At 44.1% G+C, this 21,739-nt stretch overlaps 1 protein-coding gene across 1 annotated transcript in view; it reads right to left on the bottom strand.

Annotated features, from left to right (window-relative positions):
• Positions 1 to 2,008: 2,008 nt before the first annotated feature.
• LOC147893817 (DDRGK domain protein) overlaps positions 2,009 to 21,739 on the bottom strand; it is a 62,918-nt gene continuing 43,187 nt past the window's right edge. The window contains exons 6-8 of the mRNA XM_087385865.1: positions 3,256 to 3,312; positions 2,979 to 3,015; positions 2,009 to 2,845 (exon numbers count right to left, since the gene is read on the bottom strand). Coding sequence (XP_087241991.1) covers positions 2,604 to 2,845; positions 2,979 to 3,015; positions 3,256 to 3,312 — 336 coding nt within the window. The 3' untranslated portion in view covers positions 2,009 to 2,603. The remainder of the gene's footprint in view (positions 2,846 to 2,978; positions 3,016 to 3,255; positions 3,313 to 21,739) is intronic.

The following is a 21,739-nucleotide window of genomic DNA, read 5'->3' as shown; positions in this document are numbered from 1 at the left end:
GTCTAGGTGTCTCTGAAACCCCTCTGCTGAGGAAGACAAGAGAGCCACGTCATCTGCATAGAGCAAAATCTGGATCAGTGTGCCTGCAAGAGAGCAACCTACACCCCCCTGTGTCTGCATCACTGTCTCAAGCTCGTCAATGTAGAGGCCAAACAAGATAGGCAACAAAGGACACCCTTGTTTGACCTCGATGGTACTCATGATCTCGTCTGTCCACCCGGATCCTACCCGAACTGTGCCAGAAACTCTCGTGTAAAGTGCCATGACAGCCTAAATGATCTCTTGGTCATAACCCAAGTCCTGTAGGCACCATATGAGGTGGGCTCTCGAGACCGTGTCAAATGCCTTGCGAAAATCCACAAAGCAACAATAAACCCTCACCTCCTTGATGATACATCTGAGCGTCAGAATGTGGTCCATGGTTCCATGATCACGTCGGAATCCGGCCTGTCCTACTGCTCTGAGTCCTCGACACTCTGCAAGTCTGCTAACCTCGGAGTCAGTACTGATGCATAAAACTTGGACATGACATGTCCAATCATAATGGTCCTGTAGTTCTCCGGGCTCATGGAATCCCCTGCCTTGTGGATGGGTGAAATAGTGTTAATGGTCCAAGTGTGTGGAAATCCCAAACAAACCGCTTCATTAAAAAGCTTTACTAAGATCGGGGCTAGGAGGTTAATCCCATATGCAATGAACTCAGTACATAGTCCCTCATGATCCTTCGCTCGGCCATTATGAAGTTTCATTACAACATCCTTTACCCCTCCTCTAGTGAAGAGGGTGCAGGATGTGGGACGAGGCATGTGTGAGAGGCTGACTGATTTGGGATGTCATAAAGTGTGCGTGCATAATCAAACCAGATCTGGGTGTCAGTGAGTAGCGGAGGAGACCGTCCTTCTAGAAATCTCTGCCAAAAGTCCTTAGAGTTGTTACTAAACAAAATGTTCAGTAGCTCCTCGTCGTTTCGACGAACGAAGTCTAGTTTCTTCCTTTGTATCAGTCTACGGTATTCATGTAGCGTATCTGATGCACTCGGAAGACTGTTTTTGGTTTCGAATCTGAGTTGACGACGTAAGGCCTTACACTCATCATCGTACCAACTATTACAGGGTACGGTTCCAGGGGGTGGTGGGCGGGTGGAGCGGGTGGTGTGGGGAAAGGCGTGAATGGCCTTAAGCTTTTTAGTAAATTTTCATATTCACATGTAAATTCTAATGCACAATAATTCTACGTGAAGGTTAAGAAAAAGACTTTGGTTAACCAAGATAAAAATTTATACTATGTTAAACTAACTTTGCCAAGCCAAGCTAAGCCTTATGTTTCCTTGACCTCATGGCTCTCACCTAAATCCTCCATTAGTTAACTCATCTATACCTAATCTAAAGGCTCTTAATCTCAATAAATTATTCCATACATATAACTTGCTCTAAGAAGAAAATAGCAAAGGAGAAATTCAATTGATTGCTTGACCGAAAAGGTGAAGATCACCCAGCTAACAAAGAGATATCTTCAAAATTTCATGCAAAAGGAGTACTTGAACTCTATCCACTCATAGGGTCTTTTCACTAGGCTACATCTCGATGTTGTGAAAGGGTTTCTAATTCTTACGCTCATAAATAAGAGGGGACAGGAGCCCTTCCCTGATAAATCTGATAAATAGAGTGACTCCTCATTGATCACTCTCGCCTTACCCCTCCTTCCCCCCTCCCCTTGCCTTTCCCATGCCTCCCCTCCTCATTTTCCCACTAATTAATACATTTCTAAATTCTTTTCAAGGGGGGGAACGACAAGTGAAAATAGATCAGTTAACTAACAAGGGAGCACATCATGTGCTCGACAACACTCCCTTGTTTAACTTTTATGGAGTAGATTGATGTGGGGGGGAAGAGCAAGCACACGAGAGAGAGAGAGAGAGAGAGAGAGAGAGAGAGGTCATAATAGAAAGAGCTAATGGAGGGGATGAGTGTCCGAAATTGATTGGGAGGATGGGATGAAGTGTCCCAAATTGATTGGGACTCGGGAGGATCTTTTTATGAAAAGTGGTAGTACAGTGGCTGCCTTGCAAGGTAGTGCTAAAAAGCATCCTGTAAATTATGTTGCACTTTCACACTAAAGAATAAAAAGTCAAGATAATTTCAGCCATCAAAATAGGCCTCATTATTTGGCTTCCACCTTCTCTATCCCCACCAAGCAAAACAAACATAATCCTTCATCATGCACTATATTTTCCTCTTCCAAGCCCTTCTGTGTCAGCTAGCATAGAAAGGCCTCAATTGTGCTGCCATTTTCTCACGTGCTCTAATATTTTCTGGGCATGTTTCAACCTTGAATAATTTAATAACTGACAACAAAGCAAGCTAAAAAACAATCACATCAATCAGCTATCGAATTGCCAGAAACTATTTCGTGACTGCCTTGAGCTTTCTTCCACGAGCATGATAGCATAGCCAATGGACCAAACTTGCAGATCCACCAGATGCACACTGGTTAGGACTCTGTTGTTGCAAAGAGTAGTGGTTCGGGAGAAACGGAAGCTTTCGGGCTAAACTGTTCAACGATTGCTGTCCAAGGTTGAACCTTACAACTCCCAGTACATAGGATCACATAACTGCTATAGAACGTGAGGTACTTTTTAAAGTTAACAAATCATTGGCACCACCAATGTCTGTGTCTTCGTCTGAAACCACCTTGGGTTCTAGATCTATAAATTCGTTTGATTTGCTGGCAATGTGGGCAATGCTCACACGACCACATCTTTTGATGTACTCAGCTACTGCTTTCATTTCCTCAAAAGAGATATATATGTATTTACCACGATCATCCATCACACCCGACAGACGACCTTTCGGAAAGAAGACAGACACAGCACTTCAATTAAAACCAACATTGAATGCAACAGACTAATTTGTAAGGCTTCTGTATGCTTACTGGTCAGCACTGTATATAAGAAAGAAGTCAGTGCATCTAACACTTACCCATTGCCTCCAATGATAAAATTCTACTGATAGCATCCTGCAAAACAAAGTAGAATAGCTCCTAAGGTGCTTTACTACGGCTTTCGAGCCCCATAGTGTACATAAGAATAGTTTAATCAAATCATGTTTTGAAATTAACAAATCAGCACTAATAAAGACAAAAAAGAGTGCACGGGAAAAACAGAATACTTTCAGAGAAGATATGGACTGTCAAAGGATCACGTCCTTACACAGAGGACAGCATACTCTCTGCATAAACAGACTTAGCAAGAAATACCTGAGTACGTAGATGGAATTCAGCTGCGAGATCCTCAAGTTGCACACATTTATGTCTCTGCAGAAAGAAATCCAGAAAACATTGGTATAATTCAGCCAGAAACATATGAATTCAGAGCAAGCTGCTGCTATTTGATTCCTCCTGCCCTAACATTTTCTCCCTCCTCTGTCTGTTCAACATCACTCCTCACCCACAACTCACTCCTAACTAACCTTCTCTCATCCTCATCCCTTCACTCCTATCTTCTGCTCTACCCCTCCTTTGCAACCTTGATTGCTCTCTTGCAGAGATTGTAACATTTCTGTATATACAGGGAACATTTAAAAAGCACTTTGCACGACATGCCCAGCTATAAAGAGCATTATATATGTACCTTCATAAGACTAGAATATATCCAATCTTATAAGTTAAAATATCTTTAAAGAGCCATTAACTGATATTTCATTTTGTGGTTCCCCTAAGTAGTTATTTTCATGCTGTGTATCCAATCAATCTTTATGGGCAATTTTCCCACTCCTAGATTTAGCATGAAAAGTCCTCCCCTCTCAATACTAAAAAATAGAAGGGTATTGTCATCAGACATACATGCGGGGACATTATAGTGAGTAAAACTCCATCAGTTATATTATACTTTGGCCAATGCAATTCTAGCTCATGATACCTGGAGTGGCTTAGAAGTGGCGTCAACTAAAATTGATAATTGCTGTAGATTCAATAAGGCCTAATCAGTTCATGCTGAAGAGGGAGCTGAGAGAATCGATGCAGTTAATTGTCATATGTTCGATTGTATTGTGCCTACGTAAAGGGCTACATGATCATTTCTATATTACTGATGATGAGTCCATCAAATTATGGCAAGCCATCAGCTGTCCAAGTGTCCAAATCCACCATCTGAACTGTTGGAGCCATTATGTCATGTTACATTTACCAGGCCAACAAGCAATGAGCAATCTACAGCTACAACTTCAAGCATCCATTCAAGGGCCTGCAAAATGCAGGACGACATATGGCAGTCATGCAGCCTGCTGAAATATATATCAATTATGTAGAAAGTTATTTTGCATAGCTTAAGAGATCACCCAAAAGAAAATCCCTGATAGATGGACATACACTGGTAAGCAGCACTGGTTAAAGACATCATGGATACCAAATTTTGAACATTTGAAGACTGCCTACAGAGTCTTGGTTGCAAGTGATTTTACAGAGTTAGACTCACATCTGATGGTCTGAAGGACAAATATAAGCTAGGGATTGTAGCCAAGATTATGTATAGGAGTAAAGGATTGACTATGAAGAATAGCAAAGATGACAATTATCAAGACACATATTGCCATGGCTGCACGTATATTCAGCCTCTACATCAAATGGATGTGAAGAATGCTTTTTTGAATGGCTACATAGATGAAAAAATACATATGAATCAACTTGAAGATTATGCAGTCCAAAGCAAAGAGCAATTGAAATTCAGACACTTTTATAAATTGAGGTAGTCACTGAGGCAATGGAATGCATGGATTGTTGCAGTTTTACATCAACTTAGTTTTGATATACATCCTCAACAAATCCATATCTTTACGTCCTCAAAACGGGACAAAGTATCGTTGTGATCATTCTTTGGATAACTTACTTCTCACAGGATCTTGTGGAGAACTGTTTGGCGATATCAAAGGCAAACTTGCAGCCAAATTCTAATGAAAGGTGTGGTTAGTTGTATTATTTCCTGGAATTGAAATTTGGAGATCAGACCACTAGATTATGCTCACACAGTCCAAGTATGCTAAGAAAATTCCACGGAAATTCAGAATGCATGATGCAAAACCCATGGATACTCCAATAGGGTGTGATGCCAAAATCGTCACAATATGGCAATCCTCTGGACATAGATTAAAAGGAATATAGACAGCTCATAGGTAGCTTGATCTAATTATAACAAGGCTGCATCTGAGTTATGACATCAAAGTTCTTTGTCAATAAATTTATAAAAGCAAAAGCCTGGAAGAGTTCATTTTGCAAGCAGCATGCAGAATGCTGTTATGCGTGAAAGGAACATTTACTTTGGATTGAAATATGACTGCCAACTCCAATTAAATTTGAATGCTTTCACAGATGCAGACTGGGCAAGGAGTATTGATAACATAATGCAACTAGTGGTTTTAGGATCACTCTTCAGTGGCCATATCTTGGCAAAGCAAGCAGCAGCCCACATTGGCATTGTGATCGACACAAGCTGAATATCAAGCAACCACGGATACAACATGTTTTGTCTTGAAGGCTCTTATAACATCTAGCCAAAAACCCGATATTTCAAGCTTGCAACAAGCTTACCACAGTTCATCATCATTTCATCCAAGAAAAGATCCAATACGGAGAAGTTGCATTGATATACTGCCAAACCAATGAACGAGTTGCCCATATTTTCACCAGAACATTGAGCTAAGGTTCTATACATATTGACCCGACAATGATCATTTGCTTTGTCTTGCTGTGTGCTGTACTTCTGCTGCTCCTCCTCTCTCCCATGCTTTCTCAGCATAGATTGCTTGCGCTAACTTGCATAAGAGTTCTCTCACACAATGTCAAAGCCAATTGATTAACTTGAGAGTAATGGAGACAAACACCTATGAGAAGCTTGCTAGGGTCAACCAGAAGCAAGACGTGTAGGTGTACAACCCCAGTAGATAACCCCTCTAGCATATTCCTAAGTGCTCTTCCCCAAAAGCAGATAATATAACAACTTGGTATCAGACCAAAGCAATAGTCTAGAGGGTGGTAGAGCATTGACTCTTCAACACTCCCCCTCAATGTCGGATGTCCACCTAGATGTAGATGCTCATTTGTAAGGGCACCACATGAAGAGAGGCCAAGAGCATTAGGAACGGCACAAATAAATGGACTTATGAATTGGCATCAAAAGTATACTGTCCATTCCCGGTTGCTGGTGATGGTTGGATCTAATCATGTGGCATCACAATTGACATTTCTGTACACCGATGTGGTATACATGTTAATATCACATGCTACAGTCAACAGACGATGTGGCAATCTGCATATGTGGCAAACTACAATCAATTGATGATATGGCAGTTGCCTTGTTTCTCGGTTGCTGCTGACTTGAAGGTGAAGTCCTCACTCCCCTCTCTATCACAATCACTCAGGTCTCTCATAAGAGATAGCCAACCCAAGTATTGTGCTCATTATAGGCAGCACTCTGCCTCTCCCTCTACCAGTTTCAGGAAGATGCATGCAGGGTACTGACATCTAGAAGGAGAGAGGACGGCTATGCTGTATTAGTGGAGCTTCTAATTCAGTAGCATCCATTCAGATCCACAATCCTGTCATGTGCCTGAACCATGCTTCTGTTGTCTTGCATAAATGCATGGTGACTTCTCACACACTTCCAGCTTTCCATCCTCCCTGAAGTTGGGGATAGGAAAACGTAAGGCCATGACAGGAGAAAACACCTCAAACTGAGAGACACTGCAGCAGCTATTATAACTTCCGAGCAGACATCATGACCTCCAGTGGTGGGTATAGATCAGCCCATCTACGACTGTCATGTCAGCTTGTACAACTGCCATGTGTCTTGTTGACTGCCACATCATCAGATCAGAAGCCAGTCTGAGAACAGCCACATAGACAGCACGTCTGCCACACATCAGTGGCCAACCTAGATATGATAGATGGCTGTCCTGGTGTTCACCAAACATGTCAGCATATCTTGGGTCCATCTACGACTCACCACTGCGTAGGAACACCATGCAATGGATGGCCATGTGTCATGTCAATACCTCAGCCCATGCTGGCTGACTTCATCGCCTAACATAATGCTCTCTGGCTTTTCCTCATATGGGAGCCTTACATGTTGAGCATCTACATATAGGTGAATAACTAAAGGGTGAAGCATCGATCCTCCAACATGCTTTAGCTGATAACAATATTACTAGCAGTAACCTATTGGCTGTCCTAAGGAATGTTTTGGGTGGGCATCATAATCATCATGATGAACTATTGGAACCACCCTTTGATGATAGCAAATACATAAAAGAAAACTTGTTAAGGGTCAGGTTAAGGCTGGCTGGGAAAGAGCCAGTGCAAGATCCCCAAAGAGAGAAAAGCAGTATTCACTCCACGTGCATGGTTGGTGTATAAAAATAGACCCACGTCATTTACAGCCAACTTCCATATCTTTCAGCCACTTCATTAAACACACAACCACTTAAAAACAACTTTGGAAAGAAACTAGTGCCCCTGCTCAATGGAACCAAACACGAGACACCAACTGGCCCAAAATATTTTGGCGCCCCTTTCGGTATTTGTTTAATTCTTCAAAAGTGGAATTCTGCTTTACAACGAGGGTGCACCCTTGTACTGTTCTTCTTGCATTTTCCACTGCCTTGGCCTCTGCTTGCATCCAATTCCAGTGCACCACTAGTACCCAAGTGCCAGGGTCAAAACTAAGGCATTTCTCAATGACTGTGTCACCTGACTGTGACAAGGCATCAATGCAAATCTCCAGAACTGGTCAAATAGCCCCAAGGTATTAAACTGCAACCAAACTATCTCTCTGACACTAACCAGGCATACCCTCTGTGACTGGGTATCTTTTTATACCCTGTAGGGTCCAGAAAGAACTCCAAATGACAAAATGCAAAGCAACAAGCTTCCAAAATAGAAAATGCAAATCAAAAGGAAACCAAAGTTCTGTACCCGCTGCCTGTGGACGGCAGGCGAGCTCTGCCCTCGCTCCTATCCTCTGTCCAGGCCCCCAGCAGAGCACAGATGGCTTCCAGGCAGGGAAAACAGAGAGATGAAGAAACCGAGAGCTGAGAAAAGAGAGAAGAGCAAGGCTCAAGGGTGCACAGGCCAGGGCAAGAGAAGAAGAGCTAATCTCCCATGGCAAAATCCACCTGCAGCCTGGAACTGACCCGTGCAGCTTCAAATGACAGCCTTGCCTCAGAATGTGTGCTTCGAGATGCGTGCAACAGCAAATCAGCGACAAAAATCCACCTCGAGATGTAGGCAGTTGCCTTGTGGGGCGTGCAGCTGTCTCGGGAGGCATGCAAACAGCAAAACAGCAGCAAACCAGGTCCGTAAAACAGGAAATATGTCTGCACAACCAACCTTTGAAGTCCGTACAGCAGGTAATATGTCCATACAGCAGGCTTTTGAGGCTTCGTACAGTCTGTACGGAAGCCTTAAATGCAGCAGCTGCAGTCCGTACAGCCGCCTCGGGATGTGTGCAGGTCAAATTGTGTGGAATGGTAAACCTTGGAAAGCGTGCCAACACCAAAAACCTTTGAAAAACATGTTTTTCTCTATCCCATAATGTTGGAAGAGGAGAGAGGAAAAGGGAGGTGGTAGGTAGTGCATGAGGGGCTGCCACGTGGCCCCCTTATTAATGCTCTAACCCTCCTCACCAATGAAACATTTGGTTTTCCCCTCACATTAAAGTCCTAACCCTCCTAACCAATGTAACGTTGGATTTCCTTGGGCCCAACCTTTAAACCCCTGTTTCTAGCCCTAGCCTAGCACTTGGGCCTAGTGGGTGCACTTGGAATTGAACTCTAGGGATTTCTAGGAAGTTAGCACTTCCTCTAGGCCAGTCCCCTACGACCAACCTATCTTTGGGTTTGTCCACGGGGTTATTTACACATGAAATTCACATCCCTGTGACATACCCCCCTCTTGAGACAGCAAACAATCTCGTTTGCTGCTATAAAATACAGTAAATAAACAACAACGAAAGAAGCATAAATAGCCCATACCACGTAATACATGATCTGTGATATACAACCAACAATGATTATATGGGCTTGGAGAGCGTACGAGTCCATCCATACATCAATGCATCACCTTTGTAGAGTGACTAGTACACTCATCGTAGAGATCTCATGGCAAAAATACTGTCAGCAATCAATACCTTGGGTTAGACCTGCAGTGTCACTTAGCGACCTCTAGATATCTTGTGAGTTGTCTGTATCATTAGGGAGTGGAGGTGCTACCCCCCTCTCGAGCACCAGGCCATGCTCCAAACCTCTGCTCTTTTGAGCCTGAATGAGCCTGTACCGCAGTGGGCTCAACCTGAAATAATTCCACGTAGAGCTGCAATACCCTAGGTGAATCTGCTAGTTCACCTTCCTCCATCCACTTGGCATCGAGTGCTGAATAGTTCTGAAACTTACCTAGATACCTTATGGAAACTCTACCTCTGACTTTTCTTTCAAGGTGTGCTAGAATCTGTTGGGGAACCACAATCTCATCCAGTTCCTCCACTTCAAGCTGTTTCTCATCAAGCATGTCTTGTGGCACATCTCCCTGGAAAGGCTTCAACAAACTCACATGAAAGGCATTGTGAATTGTCCAATGGCGTGGTAGCTTCAGCCTGTAAGCTACATCACTTATCTTTTGCTTTCTGAAAACACAGCAACACCCAATCATTGTCTTTAAAGACCAATTCACATCGGTGCTTATCTGCTGCTCTATTATGCTTTCCTGGCTTTTCTGGAGGGCTGTTTTTACCTTCTAATAGGCTGCATCTAAGCTTTCCACAAATCTGTCCACTTCAAAGATCTTCTCTTCGGTGTGCAAAATGGGAGGTTCCTTTCTTCCGCCTTCCACAATTTCAAAGGGTGCTTTCCCTGTGGAAGAATGCACAGTATTGTTGTAGGCAAACTCAACCAGTGGCAAAAATTGCTCCCATTTTGTTTGCTGGTCTGAAACATAACATTTGAGGAGATCAAGGACAGTAGAGTTTGCCTCTTTTGACTGTCCATTTGACTATGGGTAGAAAGAAGATGAAAAATTCAGCGTAGTGCCCATAATCTCAAACAAACCTCCCCTGAAAAGGCTGGTCATACGGGAGTCTCGATTATTGATAATGGATTGTGGTGTTTGAAAATGAATAATCTCGCCATATGACTTGCTCTAATTTTCTTCCGCACTAGAATAAAGTGGGCCTGCTTGCTGATCTGCAAATTATGGTCCAAATTCCATGGCAGATCAAAGATGAAGTCCATGGCAATGCTTTGCCATGGTCTATCCAGAACACGCAATGGCTGCAGCAATCCAGTTGGTTTTTTCTTGTCGTAATTTATATTCTGACAAGTGATGCATGTCTTCACATGTCTCCATATCCTTCCTCAAAGTCAGCTATTAGAAGTAGTGCTCCACACCTTTGACTGTGGCTTCAATGCCTCGATGTCTTGGATATGGTGGGGCATGACTTTGCATCAAACTTTTGGCCTCAACTACTTTGTGACACAAACTCTGCCATGCATCTTCAGGAATCCATCCTTAAGCATATAGTGCTCATGCCGATTGCCCTCAACCAGTTGATCATAAATACTTGCAAAATCATCATCATTGGCATACTGATCCTTCATGGCATCAAGTTCACTATGGTATGCAATGGTGACAGCTGAAACTAGCGGTTTCTTTGATACTGCATCAAGACTTGACTTCCTGAAAAGTGCATCTGCAACAAACATTCTTCTTACCAGGCACATGCACTATCTGAAAATGAAACATCGAAACGAAGTTTGCCCACCGCATGTGCTTTTCTGACAGCTCTCTTTGAGTGAGAAAGTACCTTAAGGATTGGTGATCCGTCTGGACATAAAAATCAGCACCTAAGAGGTAATGTTTTCAAGTAGGAGCATGTAAGACCGCTGCCATTTCTTTCTCATGTATCCCGAAATTCATTTCAGCATCAGTGAGCATTCTACTCTCATATGCAATCACTCTACCATCCTGCATAAGTACTCCTATGCTGTTCCCACAAGGGCTTGCGTAGGTCTGGCAAGATAATGATAGGATCGGAGCATAGCTTCTCCTTAAGCTCTTCAAAAACTGCAATTTTCTTAGTACCCCATCTGAAAGACACTCCTTCCTTCTCTAGGGCATGCAGAGGTGGTGCTATTTCAGCAAAATAGCGGATGAACCACATGTAGTACGAGCATAAGCCAAGAAAGCTCTGTACTTCATGGATGTTTCTCAACGGTGGCCAATTCCGTATGGCTTCCACTTTGGCAGGAAACATCCTGACTCCATCCTTAGATATTATGTGCCCCAAAAAGTGGATTTCGTGCAAAAAATTCACTCTTCTTGGCATTAACTTTTATGCACATCCTCAGGTCGTATCCTGATCTGATGGTAACCACTCTTCAAATCTATCCGGCTGACCTCTAACCTATCCAAGATACGATCTGGGAATTTGTTCTTAATGGTTATCTTATTCAGAGCCCTATAATCTATGCACATCCTCCACGAGCCATCCTTCTTTTGCACAAGCAAGACCAGGGAGCAATAGCGCAAGGAGCTGGGCTGAATCAACCCCTTCTCCAGAAGATCCTTTACCTGATTCTTGCAAAAAGTGGATTTCGTGCAAAAAATTCACTCTTCTTGGCATTAACTTTTATGCACATCCTCAGGTCGTATCCTGATCTGATGGTAACCACTCTTCAAATCTATCCGGCTGACCTCTAACCTATCCAAGATACGATCTGGGAATTTGTTCTTAATGGTTATCTTATTCAGAGCCCTATAATCTATGCACATCCTCCACGAGCCATCCTTCTTTTGCACAAGCAAGACCAGGGAGCAATAGCGCAAGGAGCTGGGCTGAATCAACCCCTTCTCCAGAAGATCCTTTACCTGATTCGTGACCTGCTCCTGCTGGACTGCACTGACCCTACAAGGAGGCTTGTTTGGCATGTTGCTACCTGGAATTATATCTATGGCATGGTCCTCAGGGCATTCTAGAGGTAATTCTTGTGGTAGGGAGTTAAAAAAAACATTCGTGAAACAGAAAAAGGAAATTTGTCCTCTCTTTATCCAGCTTAGGAAAGTTAGAGTTTTCTTCTACTGGTTGTTTTTCAGCTGCAAAAAACAAGTACATAGAAAGATGCTTTTTCATTATATTTGAAACGGCCGAAGCCAAAGTTGATACAACTAGAATAGATTCTCCCTTCAGTTTAGCATCCAAAACATAAGTCTTTCCTATGTGAGTCAAAGTTAGAGTTCTGTTTCTGACATCCAAAAGTGCTCCCTTCCCGTGGTGCCAAGGTATACCCAGCAAAACATCACACCCATGCAGCAGCATAATGTAGAACTCCTCAGTGTCCACGTAGCTCTGAATGTGCATGCGGAGCTTCCCAATGATCGGTGTAACTGACTCACTCTGTGCCCTAGGCAAGCCATATCTTCGTCACATAGTGGCCCCATCTCTTCTGCCTTTATGCCCACTTTTCCAGCCAACCCTGGTGATATGAAATTGCTCTCGTGCCTGGATCAAAGAAGAACAAAGTGGTTTGGTCACAGATTTTGCCCCACGCTCTACATAGCTCCGTGGCATCCACATCCTGTATGGCTCCAGTGACATCTGGCATAAGACCAGTAGTGGGTTTGGGCTTCTTACCCCTCTGGTCATCCTTCTTTTCTCCCTTGTTCTCACTCTGATCCGACAAAGGAAACTTCCTCTTTCTGTTTGGGCATTCATGTGCTCGGTGGCCCTCTTCCTTGCACATGAAACATTTGTTGGAATCCCTTCTTCTGTTCCTCTGACATCTTCTTTTGAGGCAATCCTTGCCTGTCTTGCAACAAATCTAGACTTGATGGGCTGCTCAAGTTTTCTGAAATGTTTATGGCCTCCCTGCTTGCTGCCCCTAAACTTTTGTGCTCCTTGGTTGCTGCCCTTGAAGCACAAAGTCTTCCCCTGCAAGAGGGCATAAGCTGTAGTGGCATTTTCTATCAGCTAAGACATATTGGAAACTTTAGTTTTGGTGCAGTAGTCCCTAATTTCCTTTGGCAGCCCACAACAATACTTCTCAATCTGTTCGGACAGCTCCACACGCCTGTAAGAACTCAAAGGCAGCAAGGCTTCCCAAAACTTTTTATTGTACTCTTAAAGGTTCTTACAGTTTGCGGCATCTAGCTTGTGCCATGCTGTCATTATATCCACTTCAAAAGTGGTGGTGAGCCAAGCATGTGAAAAGACTCAATTGGTAGGGGCTCTACCTTGCAAGAGCAAATTAGTCCATCATTGAAGTGCATTGCCCTTGAGAAATGTGGCTGCCTTCCTGATCTTTGATGACTCCGTGAAGTTCCCACCAGCATAGGCGGCATCAAATTGTTGCACAAAAGTCAATGCTTTCAGCCTGTCCTGTGTCCCATTGAATGTCTCAAATTTAACAGCAGCCCCACCCTCTTTGCAATCTTTCAACTTGCCCTTGGGTGCAATGTTGTCATACACAGGTGGCTGCAAATAAGGGGGTGGCATCATCTGGCCCAAACTCTGAGCATTACTGCCAACTCCCATAGCTCGATTGACTATTCCAGGTCCCATTCCCTGCATCTGTGGCATATTATTGAACCACCCATCATTCCCGGCATCCCCACCGGGCTGCATCCCCATGTTTGCATACATCATGTTGGCATTTGAAGACAGCATACCCCCCATCATTTGTTGTTGAAAATTTTGCATTCCTAGCTGAAGACTTGTACTAGGCATACCTAGCCCTTCTATGGGCTGTCCCACCATTGCTTGGAAGACCGACCCTCCTCCGAAATATCCTGGGTGCATCACTGGAGGGGGAAAGGGTTGCTGTCCATAATTCACTAACTGAAAGTTGTTGCCCTATAAGGCATTCCCCATACCAAGAGCAACTCAGGGCATTAAAGGTGGCATTACGGGTGGCTGTCCACTTGAAGGTGCATTATTATGCATGAGCCTTTGCTTCCTGTGCTTCTTCTTGGCTGTCTTTTTGCTCTTGGGAGGGGCATCCAGAATTTCAGCTAGATTCTAGGTCAATTGTGTCAAAGTGCCCGCTCCACTTGCCAATTTCATCTTGAAGAGGGCTTTTGCATCTAGTTCTTCCACTTCATCAGCTTCATCTTGGGATACCTTAGTGGCATGCCCCGAAAGAACATGCTGTCCCACATCATTATGGCCTTCTTCACCCTCACTGGTGTTGTGCTCCTCCTCAAAGCTGTCTGACCTCCAGTCTCCCTCCTATTCTGAGATAGTCAATGACCTCTCACGGTGAGACATGCTTGTTGGTTTTATGGTTGTAACTAGAATGCAACAAGGGCTTTCTTCACCCAACACTACCAGGGCTCACCTCTGTAGAAAGATGGAGACTGTCCCAGCAACGGAACCACTAAAACCCGCCTTCAGTAGACTAAAGGGCAGTAAGCTATGATTAAATTGATATCCACATCATTTACAGCCAACTTACATATCTTTCAGCCACTTCATTAAGCACACAACCACTTAGAAACAACGTTGAAAAGAAACTGGATGGAGGCTAGAGTGCCCTTGCGTAATGGAACCAAACACGAAACACCACACTAGCCCCAAACACTTTGGCGCCCCTTTCAATATTTGTTTAATTCTTCAAAAGTGGAATTCTGCTTTACAATAAGAGCGCACCCTTGTATTGTTCTTCTTGCATTTTCCACTACCTTGGCCTCTGCCTGCATCCAATTCCAGTGCACCACTAGTATCCAAGTGCCAGGGTCAAACTAAAGCATTTCTCAACGACTGTGACACCTGACTGTGACAAGGCATCAATGCAAATCTCCAGACCTGGTCAAATAGCCTCAAGGTATAAAACTACAACCAAACTATCTCTCTGACACTAACCAGGCATACCCTCTGTGACTGGGCATCTTTTTATAGCCTGTAGGGTCCAGAAAGAACTCCAAACGACAAAATGCAAAGCAACAAGCTTCCAAAATAGCAAATGCAAATCAAAGGAAATCAAACTTCTGTATCCGCTGCCCGTGGACGGCAGGCGAGCTCTGCCCTCGCTCCTATCCTCTGTCCAGGTCCCCAGCAGAGCACAGATGGCTTCCAGGCAAGGAAAACAAAGAGATGAAGACACCGAGAGATGAGAAAGGAGAGAAGAGCAAGGCTCAGGGGTGCAGAGGCTAGGGCAAGAGAAGAAGAGCTAATCTCCCATGGCAAAATCCACCTGCAGCCTGGAACTTACCGGTGCAGCTTCGAATGACAGCCTTGCCTCGAATGTGTGCTTCGACATGCGTGTAACAGCAAATCAGCAACCAAATCCACCTCGAGATACGGGCAGTTGGCTTGTGGTGCGTGCAGCAAGGCATGCAAACAGCCAAACAGCAGCAAACCAGGTCCGTAAAACAGGAAAAATGTCTGCACATCCAACATTTGAAGTCTGTACAAAATGTAACAAGTGCACCCACTAGGCCCAAGTGCTAGGCTTGTGAGAAAAGGAGAGTGAGAACAAAACACGCACTATACTGAAAAAGATAAGGAACAACATACAAGACTAAGGTTTTGTCTAAGTGACAAAATCTTATCCTAACCACTAACTGGTTAGGGGTCCTGACTGTGGTTTGGGAAAAAAACCTCTAATGAGGGAAAAGTGCCCCTAACTATCACGATATAAACATTCGAAGGCCTATCTCTCTCTTTACAATCACGAGCATAGGCACATATTTTCCTCCCAGCCAACCTCGATGGTAGCAAGCTTACAAAATCTCCATTTTTTACGTAAAAGCTCCTGCTTGCAAAATCCCAACGAGCCCCAATTCCCTAGATTGATCTAGTATGCCACATGTCTACATTTTAGGGTACCTCCTAAATGCATCACTTACCCCTCTCTTGGGATATCATTGAAATCATTTGCCCCTTGGCTCATTTAATGCATTTATACCCCTTAGTCTAGTGCCATATCACCCTCACCAAGGACCTTGACTTTGATTCCTTTCTGATCATTTACGTAAAGCCTAAACAAATATAATACAAACATTGATCCTTTAAAAGAAAAATGTCGACTGACCCTTCCGAGGTCATGTTGCCTCAACTTGAGCGTAACATTCCTTCCCTCTTTAGGCATCAGCGTCCTCAATGTTAAAGTCTGGGAACACTCTCCGTAACTGGTATATGGATTCCAAGGTAGCTTCTGATAGAGGTAAACCATGCCATGCAACAAACACTGTGGGTATCTTCCGATTGCGTACTTGCATTGTTCCTCGGTCTAGGATTCTTGTTGGTTTGCGTCCTGCATTATCCTCTATCTCCTGAAACAAAACAACACCCTCGATTAGTGAGTCACCTGTATGCAAAAATTTCTTTAAACGAGAAACATGAAACACTGGGTGTACCTTACACTGGATCTGTTTTCAACCGCATACGCCTTAGCTCTTTCCATAGCTTGGCGGATGTTAGCTCTCGCAAGTGCTAGCATCTCCCGCATCTAAACCACAAAGTTCGCGGCACTAATCTCCCGCATCTAAACCACAAAGTTCGCGGCACTAGGCACTTTCTAAGGTACCCCAACTGTAGTTGGATTCGCTGGTCTATCCATAGTTCAGCTCAAACGGACTGAACCCTGTAGAGGAATGTTTTCTATCATTGTAGGCAAATTCTAACAATAGCAACTACTTGTCCCATGTATATTGCCTCAATGATACATATGCTCCAAGCATATCCTCTAAAATTTGGTTGATTCTTTTTGTCTGACCATCCGTTTTTGGATGATCCCCACTACTCATTCCCAACTCAGTCCTTAGTGTCTTAAACACCGCAGTCCAAAAATGACTGGTAAATTTGACATCCCTGTCTGACACTATGGATTTGGGTAATCCATGCAAACGAAATATATGTTTAATAAACAAGTCCGCCACTTGCGGGGCACTAACAGACTCTCTAGTTGAAATGAAGCGAGCCATCTTGGTAAGACGATTAACTACTACAAGGATAGAATCATATCCACCTTGTGTCGTAGGCAGACCTACAATAAAGTCCATGGAAATGCTCTCCCACCTACCTAGTGGTATTTCCAGAGGTTGTAAAAGTCCGGGTGGCTTCACCCGCTCTGCCTTACTTACCTGACATGAAAAACAACACGTTACATATTCATGAATATGCTTTTTTATCTTTGGCCAAAAGAAATCTCGCTTCATAAGATCATATGTCTTCTCGACTCCTGGATGTCCCGCACATGGGCTATCATGGCATTGTTAAATGACTCTCTACCTGAGATCATTCTGATTAGGTACTACTACCTTGCCATTTCTTTTCAGCATACCATCTCTTATGGTATATCTTGCATAAGTTTGGCCTTTTCTGGATGCCAGGTCATCCTTTTTCTCGGGTTTGAATACATGAGCCTTAGGCCAAAGGCTCTGGACAAACTCATCCACCTTTTGAGTTTCTTTAATCTCGGTCATTAGAGCACTCTCTAATACCGTGAAACTCATATTATGCATAATGCGTGACAACGCATCAGCAACTTTATTATCCTTCCCTCTTCGGTACCGAATCGTCAAGTTAAACTCCTGCATGAGTTCTGCACACCTAGCTTGGCGGCCTCTCAAGTCAGGTTGTTTACAAAAATGTTTCAGAGTATCATGATAAACATCAACATAAAACTATGATCCATATAAATAATGTCTCCATGTTTTCAGAGCATGGACAACAGCATACAACTCTAATTCATGAGTTGGCCAATTTTGTTGAGAGGGAGAAAGCTTCTTGCTTTCAAAGGCTTCTGACCTTCCCTCTTGGAGGAGAACTGCTCCTACCGCAATGCCACTTGCATCGGTTTCAAGGAAAAACGGTTTCTAAGGATCAACTATTTTTAATACCGGTCCTGAGACCACAGCTTGTTTTATGGTGCTAAAACTCTCTTGTTGATTCTGTCCTCATATAAAAGGTACTTTATTTGAGGTCAAATCAGTCAATGGCGATACTATTTCGGAATATCCTTTGATATGCATTCGATAAAATTGGACAAATCCCAAGAATGATCGCAAAAAAGCAATCAAACTCTGAGTGATTGGCCAAGTCAGTATCGCAGCCACTTTCTTTGGATCCATTTCTACCCCCTCAGGAGTAATAATGAATCCTAAATATTCAAGTCTTACCATACACAGTACAGTTTTCTTTTTATTTACATAAAGACTGGCTTTCCTTAAAATATTGAATACTATTCTTAAGTGCTCGTAATGCTCAGTAATACTTTTACTGAATACCAGAATATCGTCAATAAAACCTACTACAAACTTCCCGATATACGAACGTAGTAAATCGTTCATAAGCATGACGAATGTAGCTGCAGCATTGGTAAGTCCAAACGGCATTACCAAAAACTCATAATGTCCAAACCTGCTTCTAAAAGCGGTTTTATGCACATCCTCGGCTCTAATACGGATCTGATGGTAGCCACATTTAAGATCTATCTTACTAAAAATTACGGCCCCATGTAACGCATCTAGCAAAACATCAATTTGAGCCATCAGATACCTGTGCTTAATAGTGATATTATTCAATGCTCTGTAATCTATACAGAGGCGAAAAGTATCATCTTTCTTTCTTTTTAAATATCACTGGCGAAGCAAAAGGTCAGAAACTAGGTTGAATCTGCCCCACCTTCAAGTATTCTTTCAGTTGTCTTCATACCTCCGCTTCTTCGGTAAAACTTAACCTATAGGGAGGTCTATTTACACGTTCTATCCCCGGGATTAGTTCAATCATATGCTGAACATTCCGCTCTGGAGGTAACCCATAAGGTAACTCATCCCTAAAACAATCAAAGAACTCCTCTGCTATTTGATCAGCCAGCTTGGCCATCTCTCCATTTTGGGTAACATCAGTGCTAGCCGAAGAACCATCAATCGGCTCTACTGATGCTATACAAAGAAACAAAAACTCTTCTTGAGCTTTTCGAATTTCCATTACGGAAACCAATGGTCCTTGAGGTATATCTTTTTCACCTCGTAAGACATACATCACATCATTCATCTTGAATTGATAAACGTGCTTTTTCCAATCTATGGCTGGATTCTTCCTAGAATGCCAAGCCTTACCCAAGGCTATGTCTGCATGAGCAAGCTTTGTCATTTCAAAATCAAGCTTCTCTGCATAGTCCTGAATTCGAAGCTCCAACTGGGTAACCCTTTGGTCCCATACTTCAGTTGAACTTCCATTTGCCATTCTGACTGTATATGCATAGTCAGATGGGCTAGTCTTTAATTTCAGCCTCTTTACAAGCTTGGAGTTAATTAAATTGTGCGTTGACGCTGAGTCAAACAACACAATGACATCATGATTGGCTACTTGCCCTTTCATCTTGATTAACTCCATATCGTTAAAGGCTGTATACCCTGTTGCTGCGAGCTTTGATAGGACATTATCAGGTGCACTAGTTACTAGCTTAGCAACAGACACACATAACAAAATAGGTACTGACCTTTGAGAAGATCCCGCTAGCTGAATTTGCATCTGTTTTGCTCTGGGACTTGCCTCCATTTCCACGTCGCATTCTGAGATCACCATCTCAACCATCCGACGATCCTTATTTCGTGAGGAAGATGCCACAGAATCCCTGGTATGATGATGAGTGCAGAGAGATGAGAGCTCACCTCACACACGAGCGAGCCCTTGGCCACTTGACATCACCCGAGGCACAGCGGATTTCACGGCGACTGACATGTCGTAAGCGACGGGCCTTCCTCATCCATAGAATGGACGAGGTGATCAGTTCATTTCGAGGGGGGATCCCACCATTGGATGGGGGCTTCTATCGGAGGGGAAGCCACCTATACCCATCACAGACCTAGGTGTTTGGCACACTTATGCATGCTCTCTTTATGATGTCCTGACACCCTTTCCACAATAGTCATGGACGCAGCCATCAGGTCTTTCCCCAAGACTCGATCTACATGTGCCTCACTAGGGAAGATGCCACAAAATCCCTGGTATGATGATGAGTGCAAAGAGATGAGAGCTCACCTCACACACGAGCGAGCCCTTGGCCACTTGACATCACCGGAGGCACAGCGGATTTCATGGTGACTGACATGTCGTAAGCGGCGGGCCTTCCTCATCCATAGAATGGACGAGGTGATCAGTTCATTTCGAGGGGGGGATCCCACCATTGGATGGGGGCTTCTATTGGAGGGGAAGCCACCTATACCCATCACAGACCCAAGTGTTTGGCACACTTATGCATGCTCTCTTTATGATGTCCCGATGCAGGCACCACCTGATATGTCCACTATGCCCTGGCCCACCACTTGCCACTTGTTCACTGCACAAAATGTGTGGGCTGCACTCAGCCGGCTTCATAACAGGAGAGTACACGACCATGAGGGACTACGGACTGAGCACTTTGATCATGGACAGGAGGTCTTGGCTACGGTACTAGCACAGATGTTCAACCATGCTCGTGGAGTACCACCACCATAGTACCGATACACAAGACAGGCGACCCCATGGATACTCGGAACTATCGCGCTCTCATGATTGGCCACATGCTGGTCAAGATCTATGGATCCATACTGGAGAGGGAGATCAGCAGCCATACAAAGGCACATGGGCAACGTGCTCTAGGGCAGGCAGGCTTCCGGAGACAGCACTCCACTCTAGACCACATCTTCACCTTGAGGGCTATCATTGAGGAGGCGAGGTCAAGATGCCATAAAGTCTACGCTTGTTTTGTAGACTTTCAGAAGGACTTCAACACTGTCCTGCGATCCCGCATGATCAAGAGACTACAAGATATGCAGATTCCAGAGGTTTTGATCTGGGAAGTGGTGAGCCTATACGAGTCCATTAGAGGGACAGTTCATGCCCCCGGAGGCCTATCAAACTGAATTGAGAGCAAGATCGAAGTAAAGCAGGGGTGCCCTCTCTCACCCACTCTCTTGGGGCTCTACATTGATGAGATTACATCTTTCATAGACCGCCTAGGAGGTGAGGGAGCACCACTAGCGGACTTGATGATACAGATTCTACTATATGCGGATGACATAGGCCTGTCATCTTCGGCAGAGGGACTACAGAGACATCTAGATGCCCTAGAGGTGTTCTATAGAGAGAGAGAGACCTGATAGTTAACCTTGGGAAGACCAAGGTCATGATCTTCAACACCTCCTACACAGTACTTCACCGATGTAGCTTTACATACCAGAGTCAACCAATGGAGATTGTGCAGTCCTACACATACTTAAGTGCAGTTTTCACGATGACCCATGCAGCTAGAGTACAACTCACACGAGGGCATGGTACCTTGGTCCGACTAGAGCGACAGTGCTTCCAGGCGCACTTACAGGATCCACCGACCAAGTGTTAGCTTTTCGACACTCTAGTGAGGCTGACTGCCATGGACGCGGCACCGTTTTGGGGGTGTGATATTTCAGCAGCAGAGTGGAAGAGATTTGAGCGGCTACAGATGATTATGGGCTCCAGGATGATTCGGAGTAAGCCCTGGGCTCCAGGATGATTCAAAGTAAGCCCTCGGTCCCCCATCACATAGTACAGGCAAAGTTTCCCATGACCCCTCTCCAGGTTGATGCCATCTTTCAGACAGTGACTTTCCTCCACAGAGTTTGCGACCTACCTCATGAGAGACTTCCGAGACTGGCACTAGAGTCCTCCATACAACTATCTGAGAGTGGGGGGCAGGTACAACATGGTTTGCACGCATCACCGCATGGTTTGCCAGTC

The sequence above is a fragment of the Dipteris shenzhenensis genome, chromosome 15 (genome assembly GCF_047967505.1).
Source record: "Dipteris shenzhenensis isolate YYH24624 ecotype China chromosome 15, Dip_SZ_1.0, whole genome shotgun sequence".
Lineage (NCBI taxonomy): Eukaryota > Viridiplantae > Streptophyta > Polypodiopsida > Gleicheniales > Dipteridaceae > Dipteris > Dipteris shenzhenensis.
Note: the sequence above shows the minus strand (reverse complement) of the source record. Positions and strands in the feature narration are given on the sequence as shown.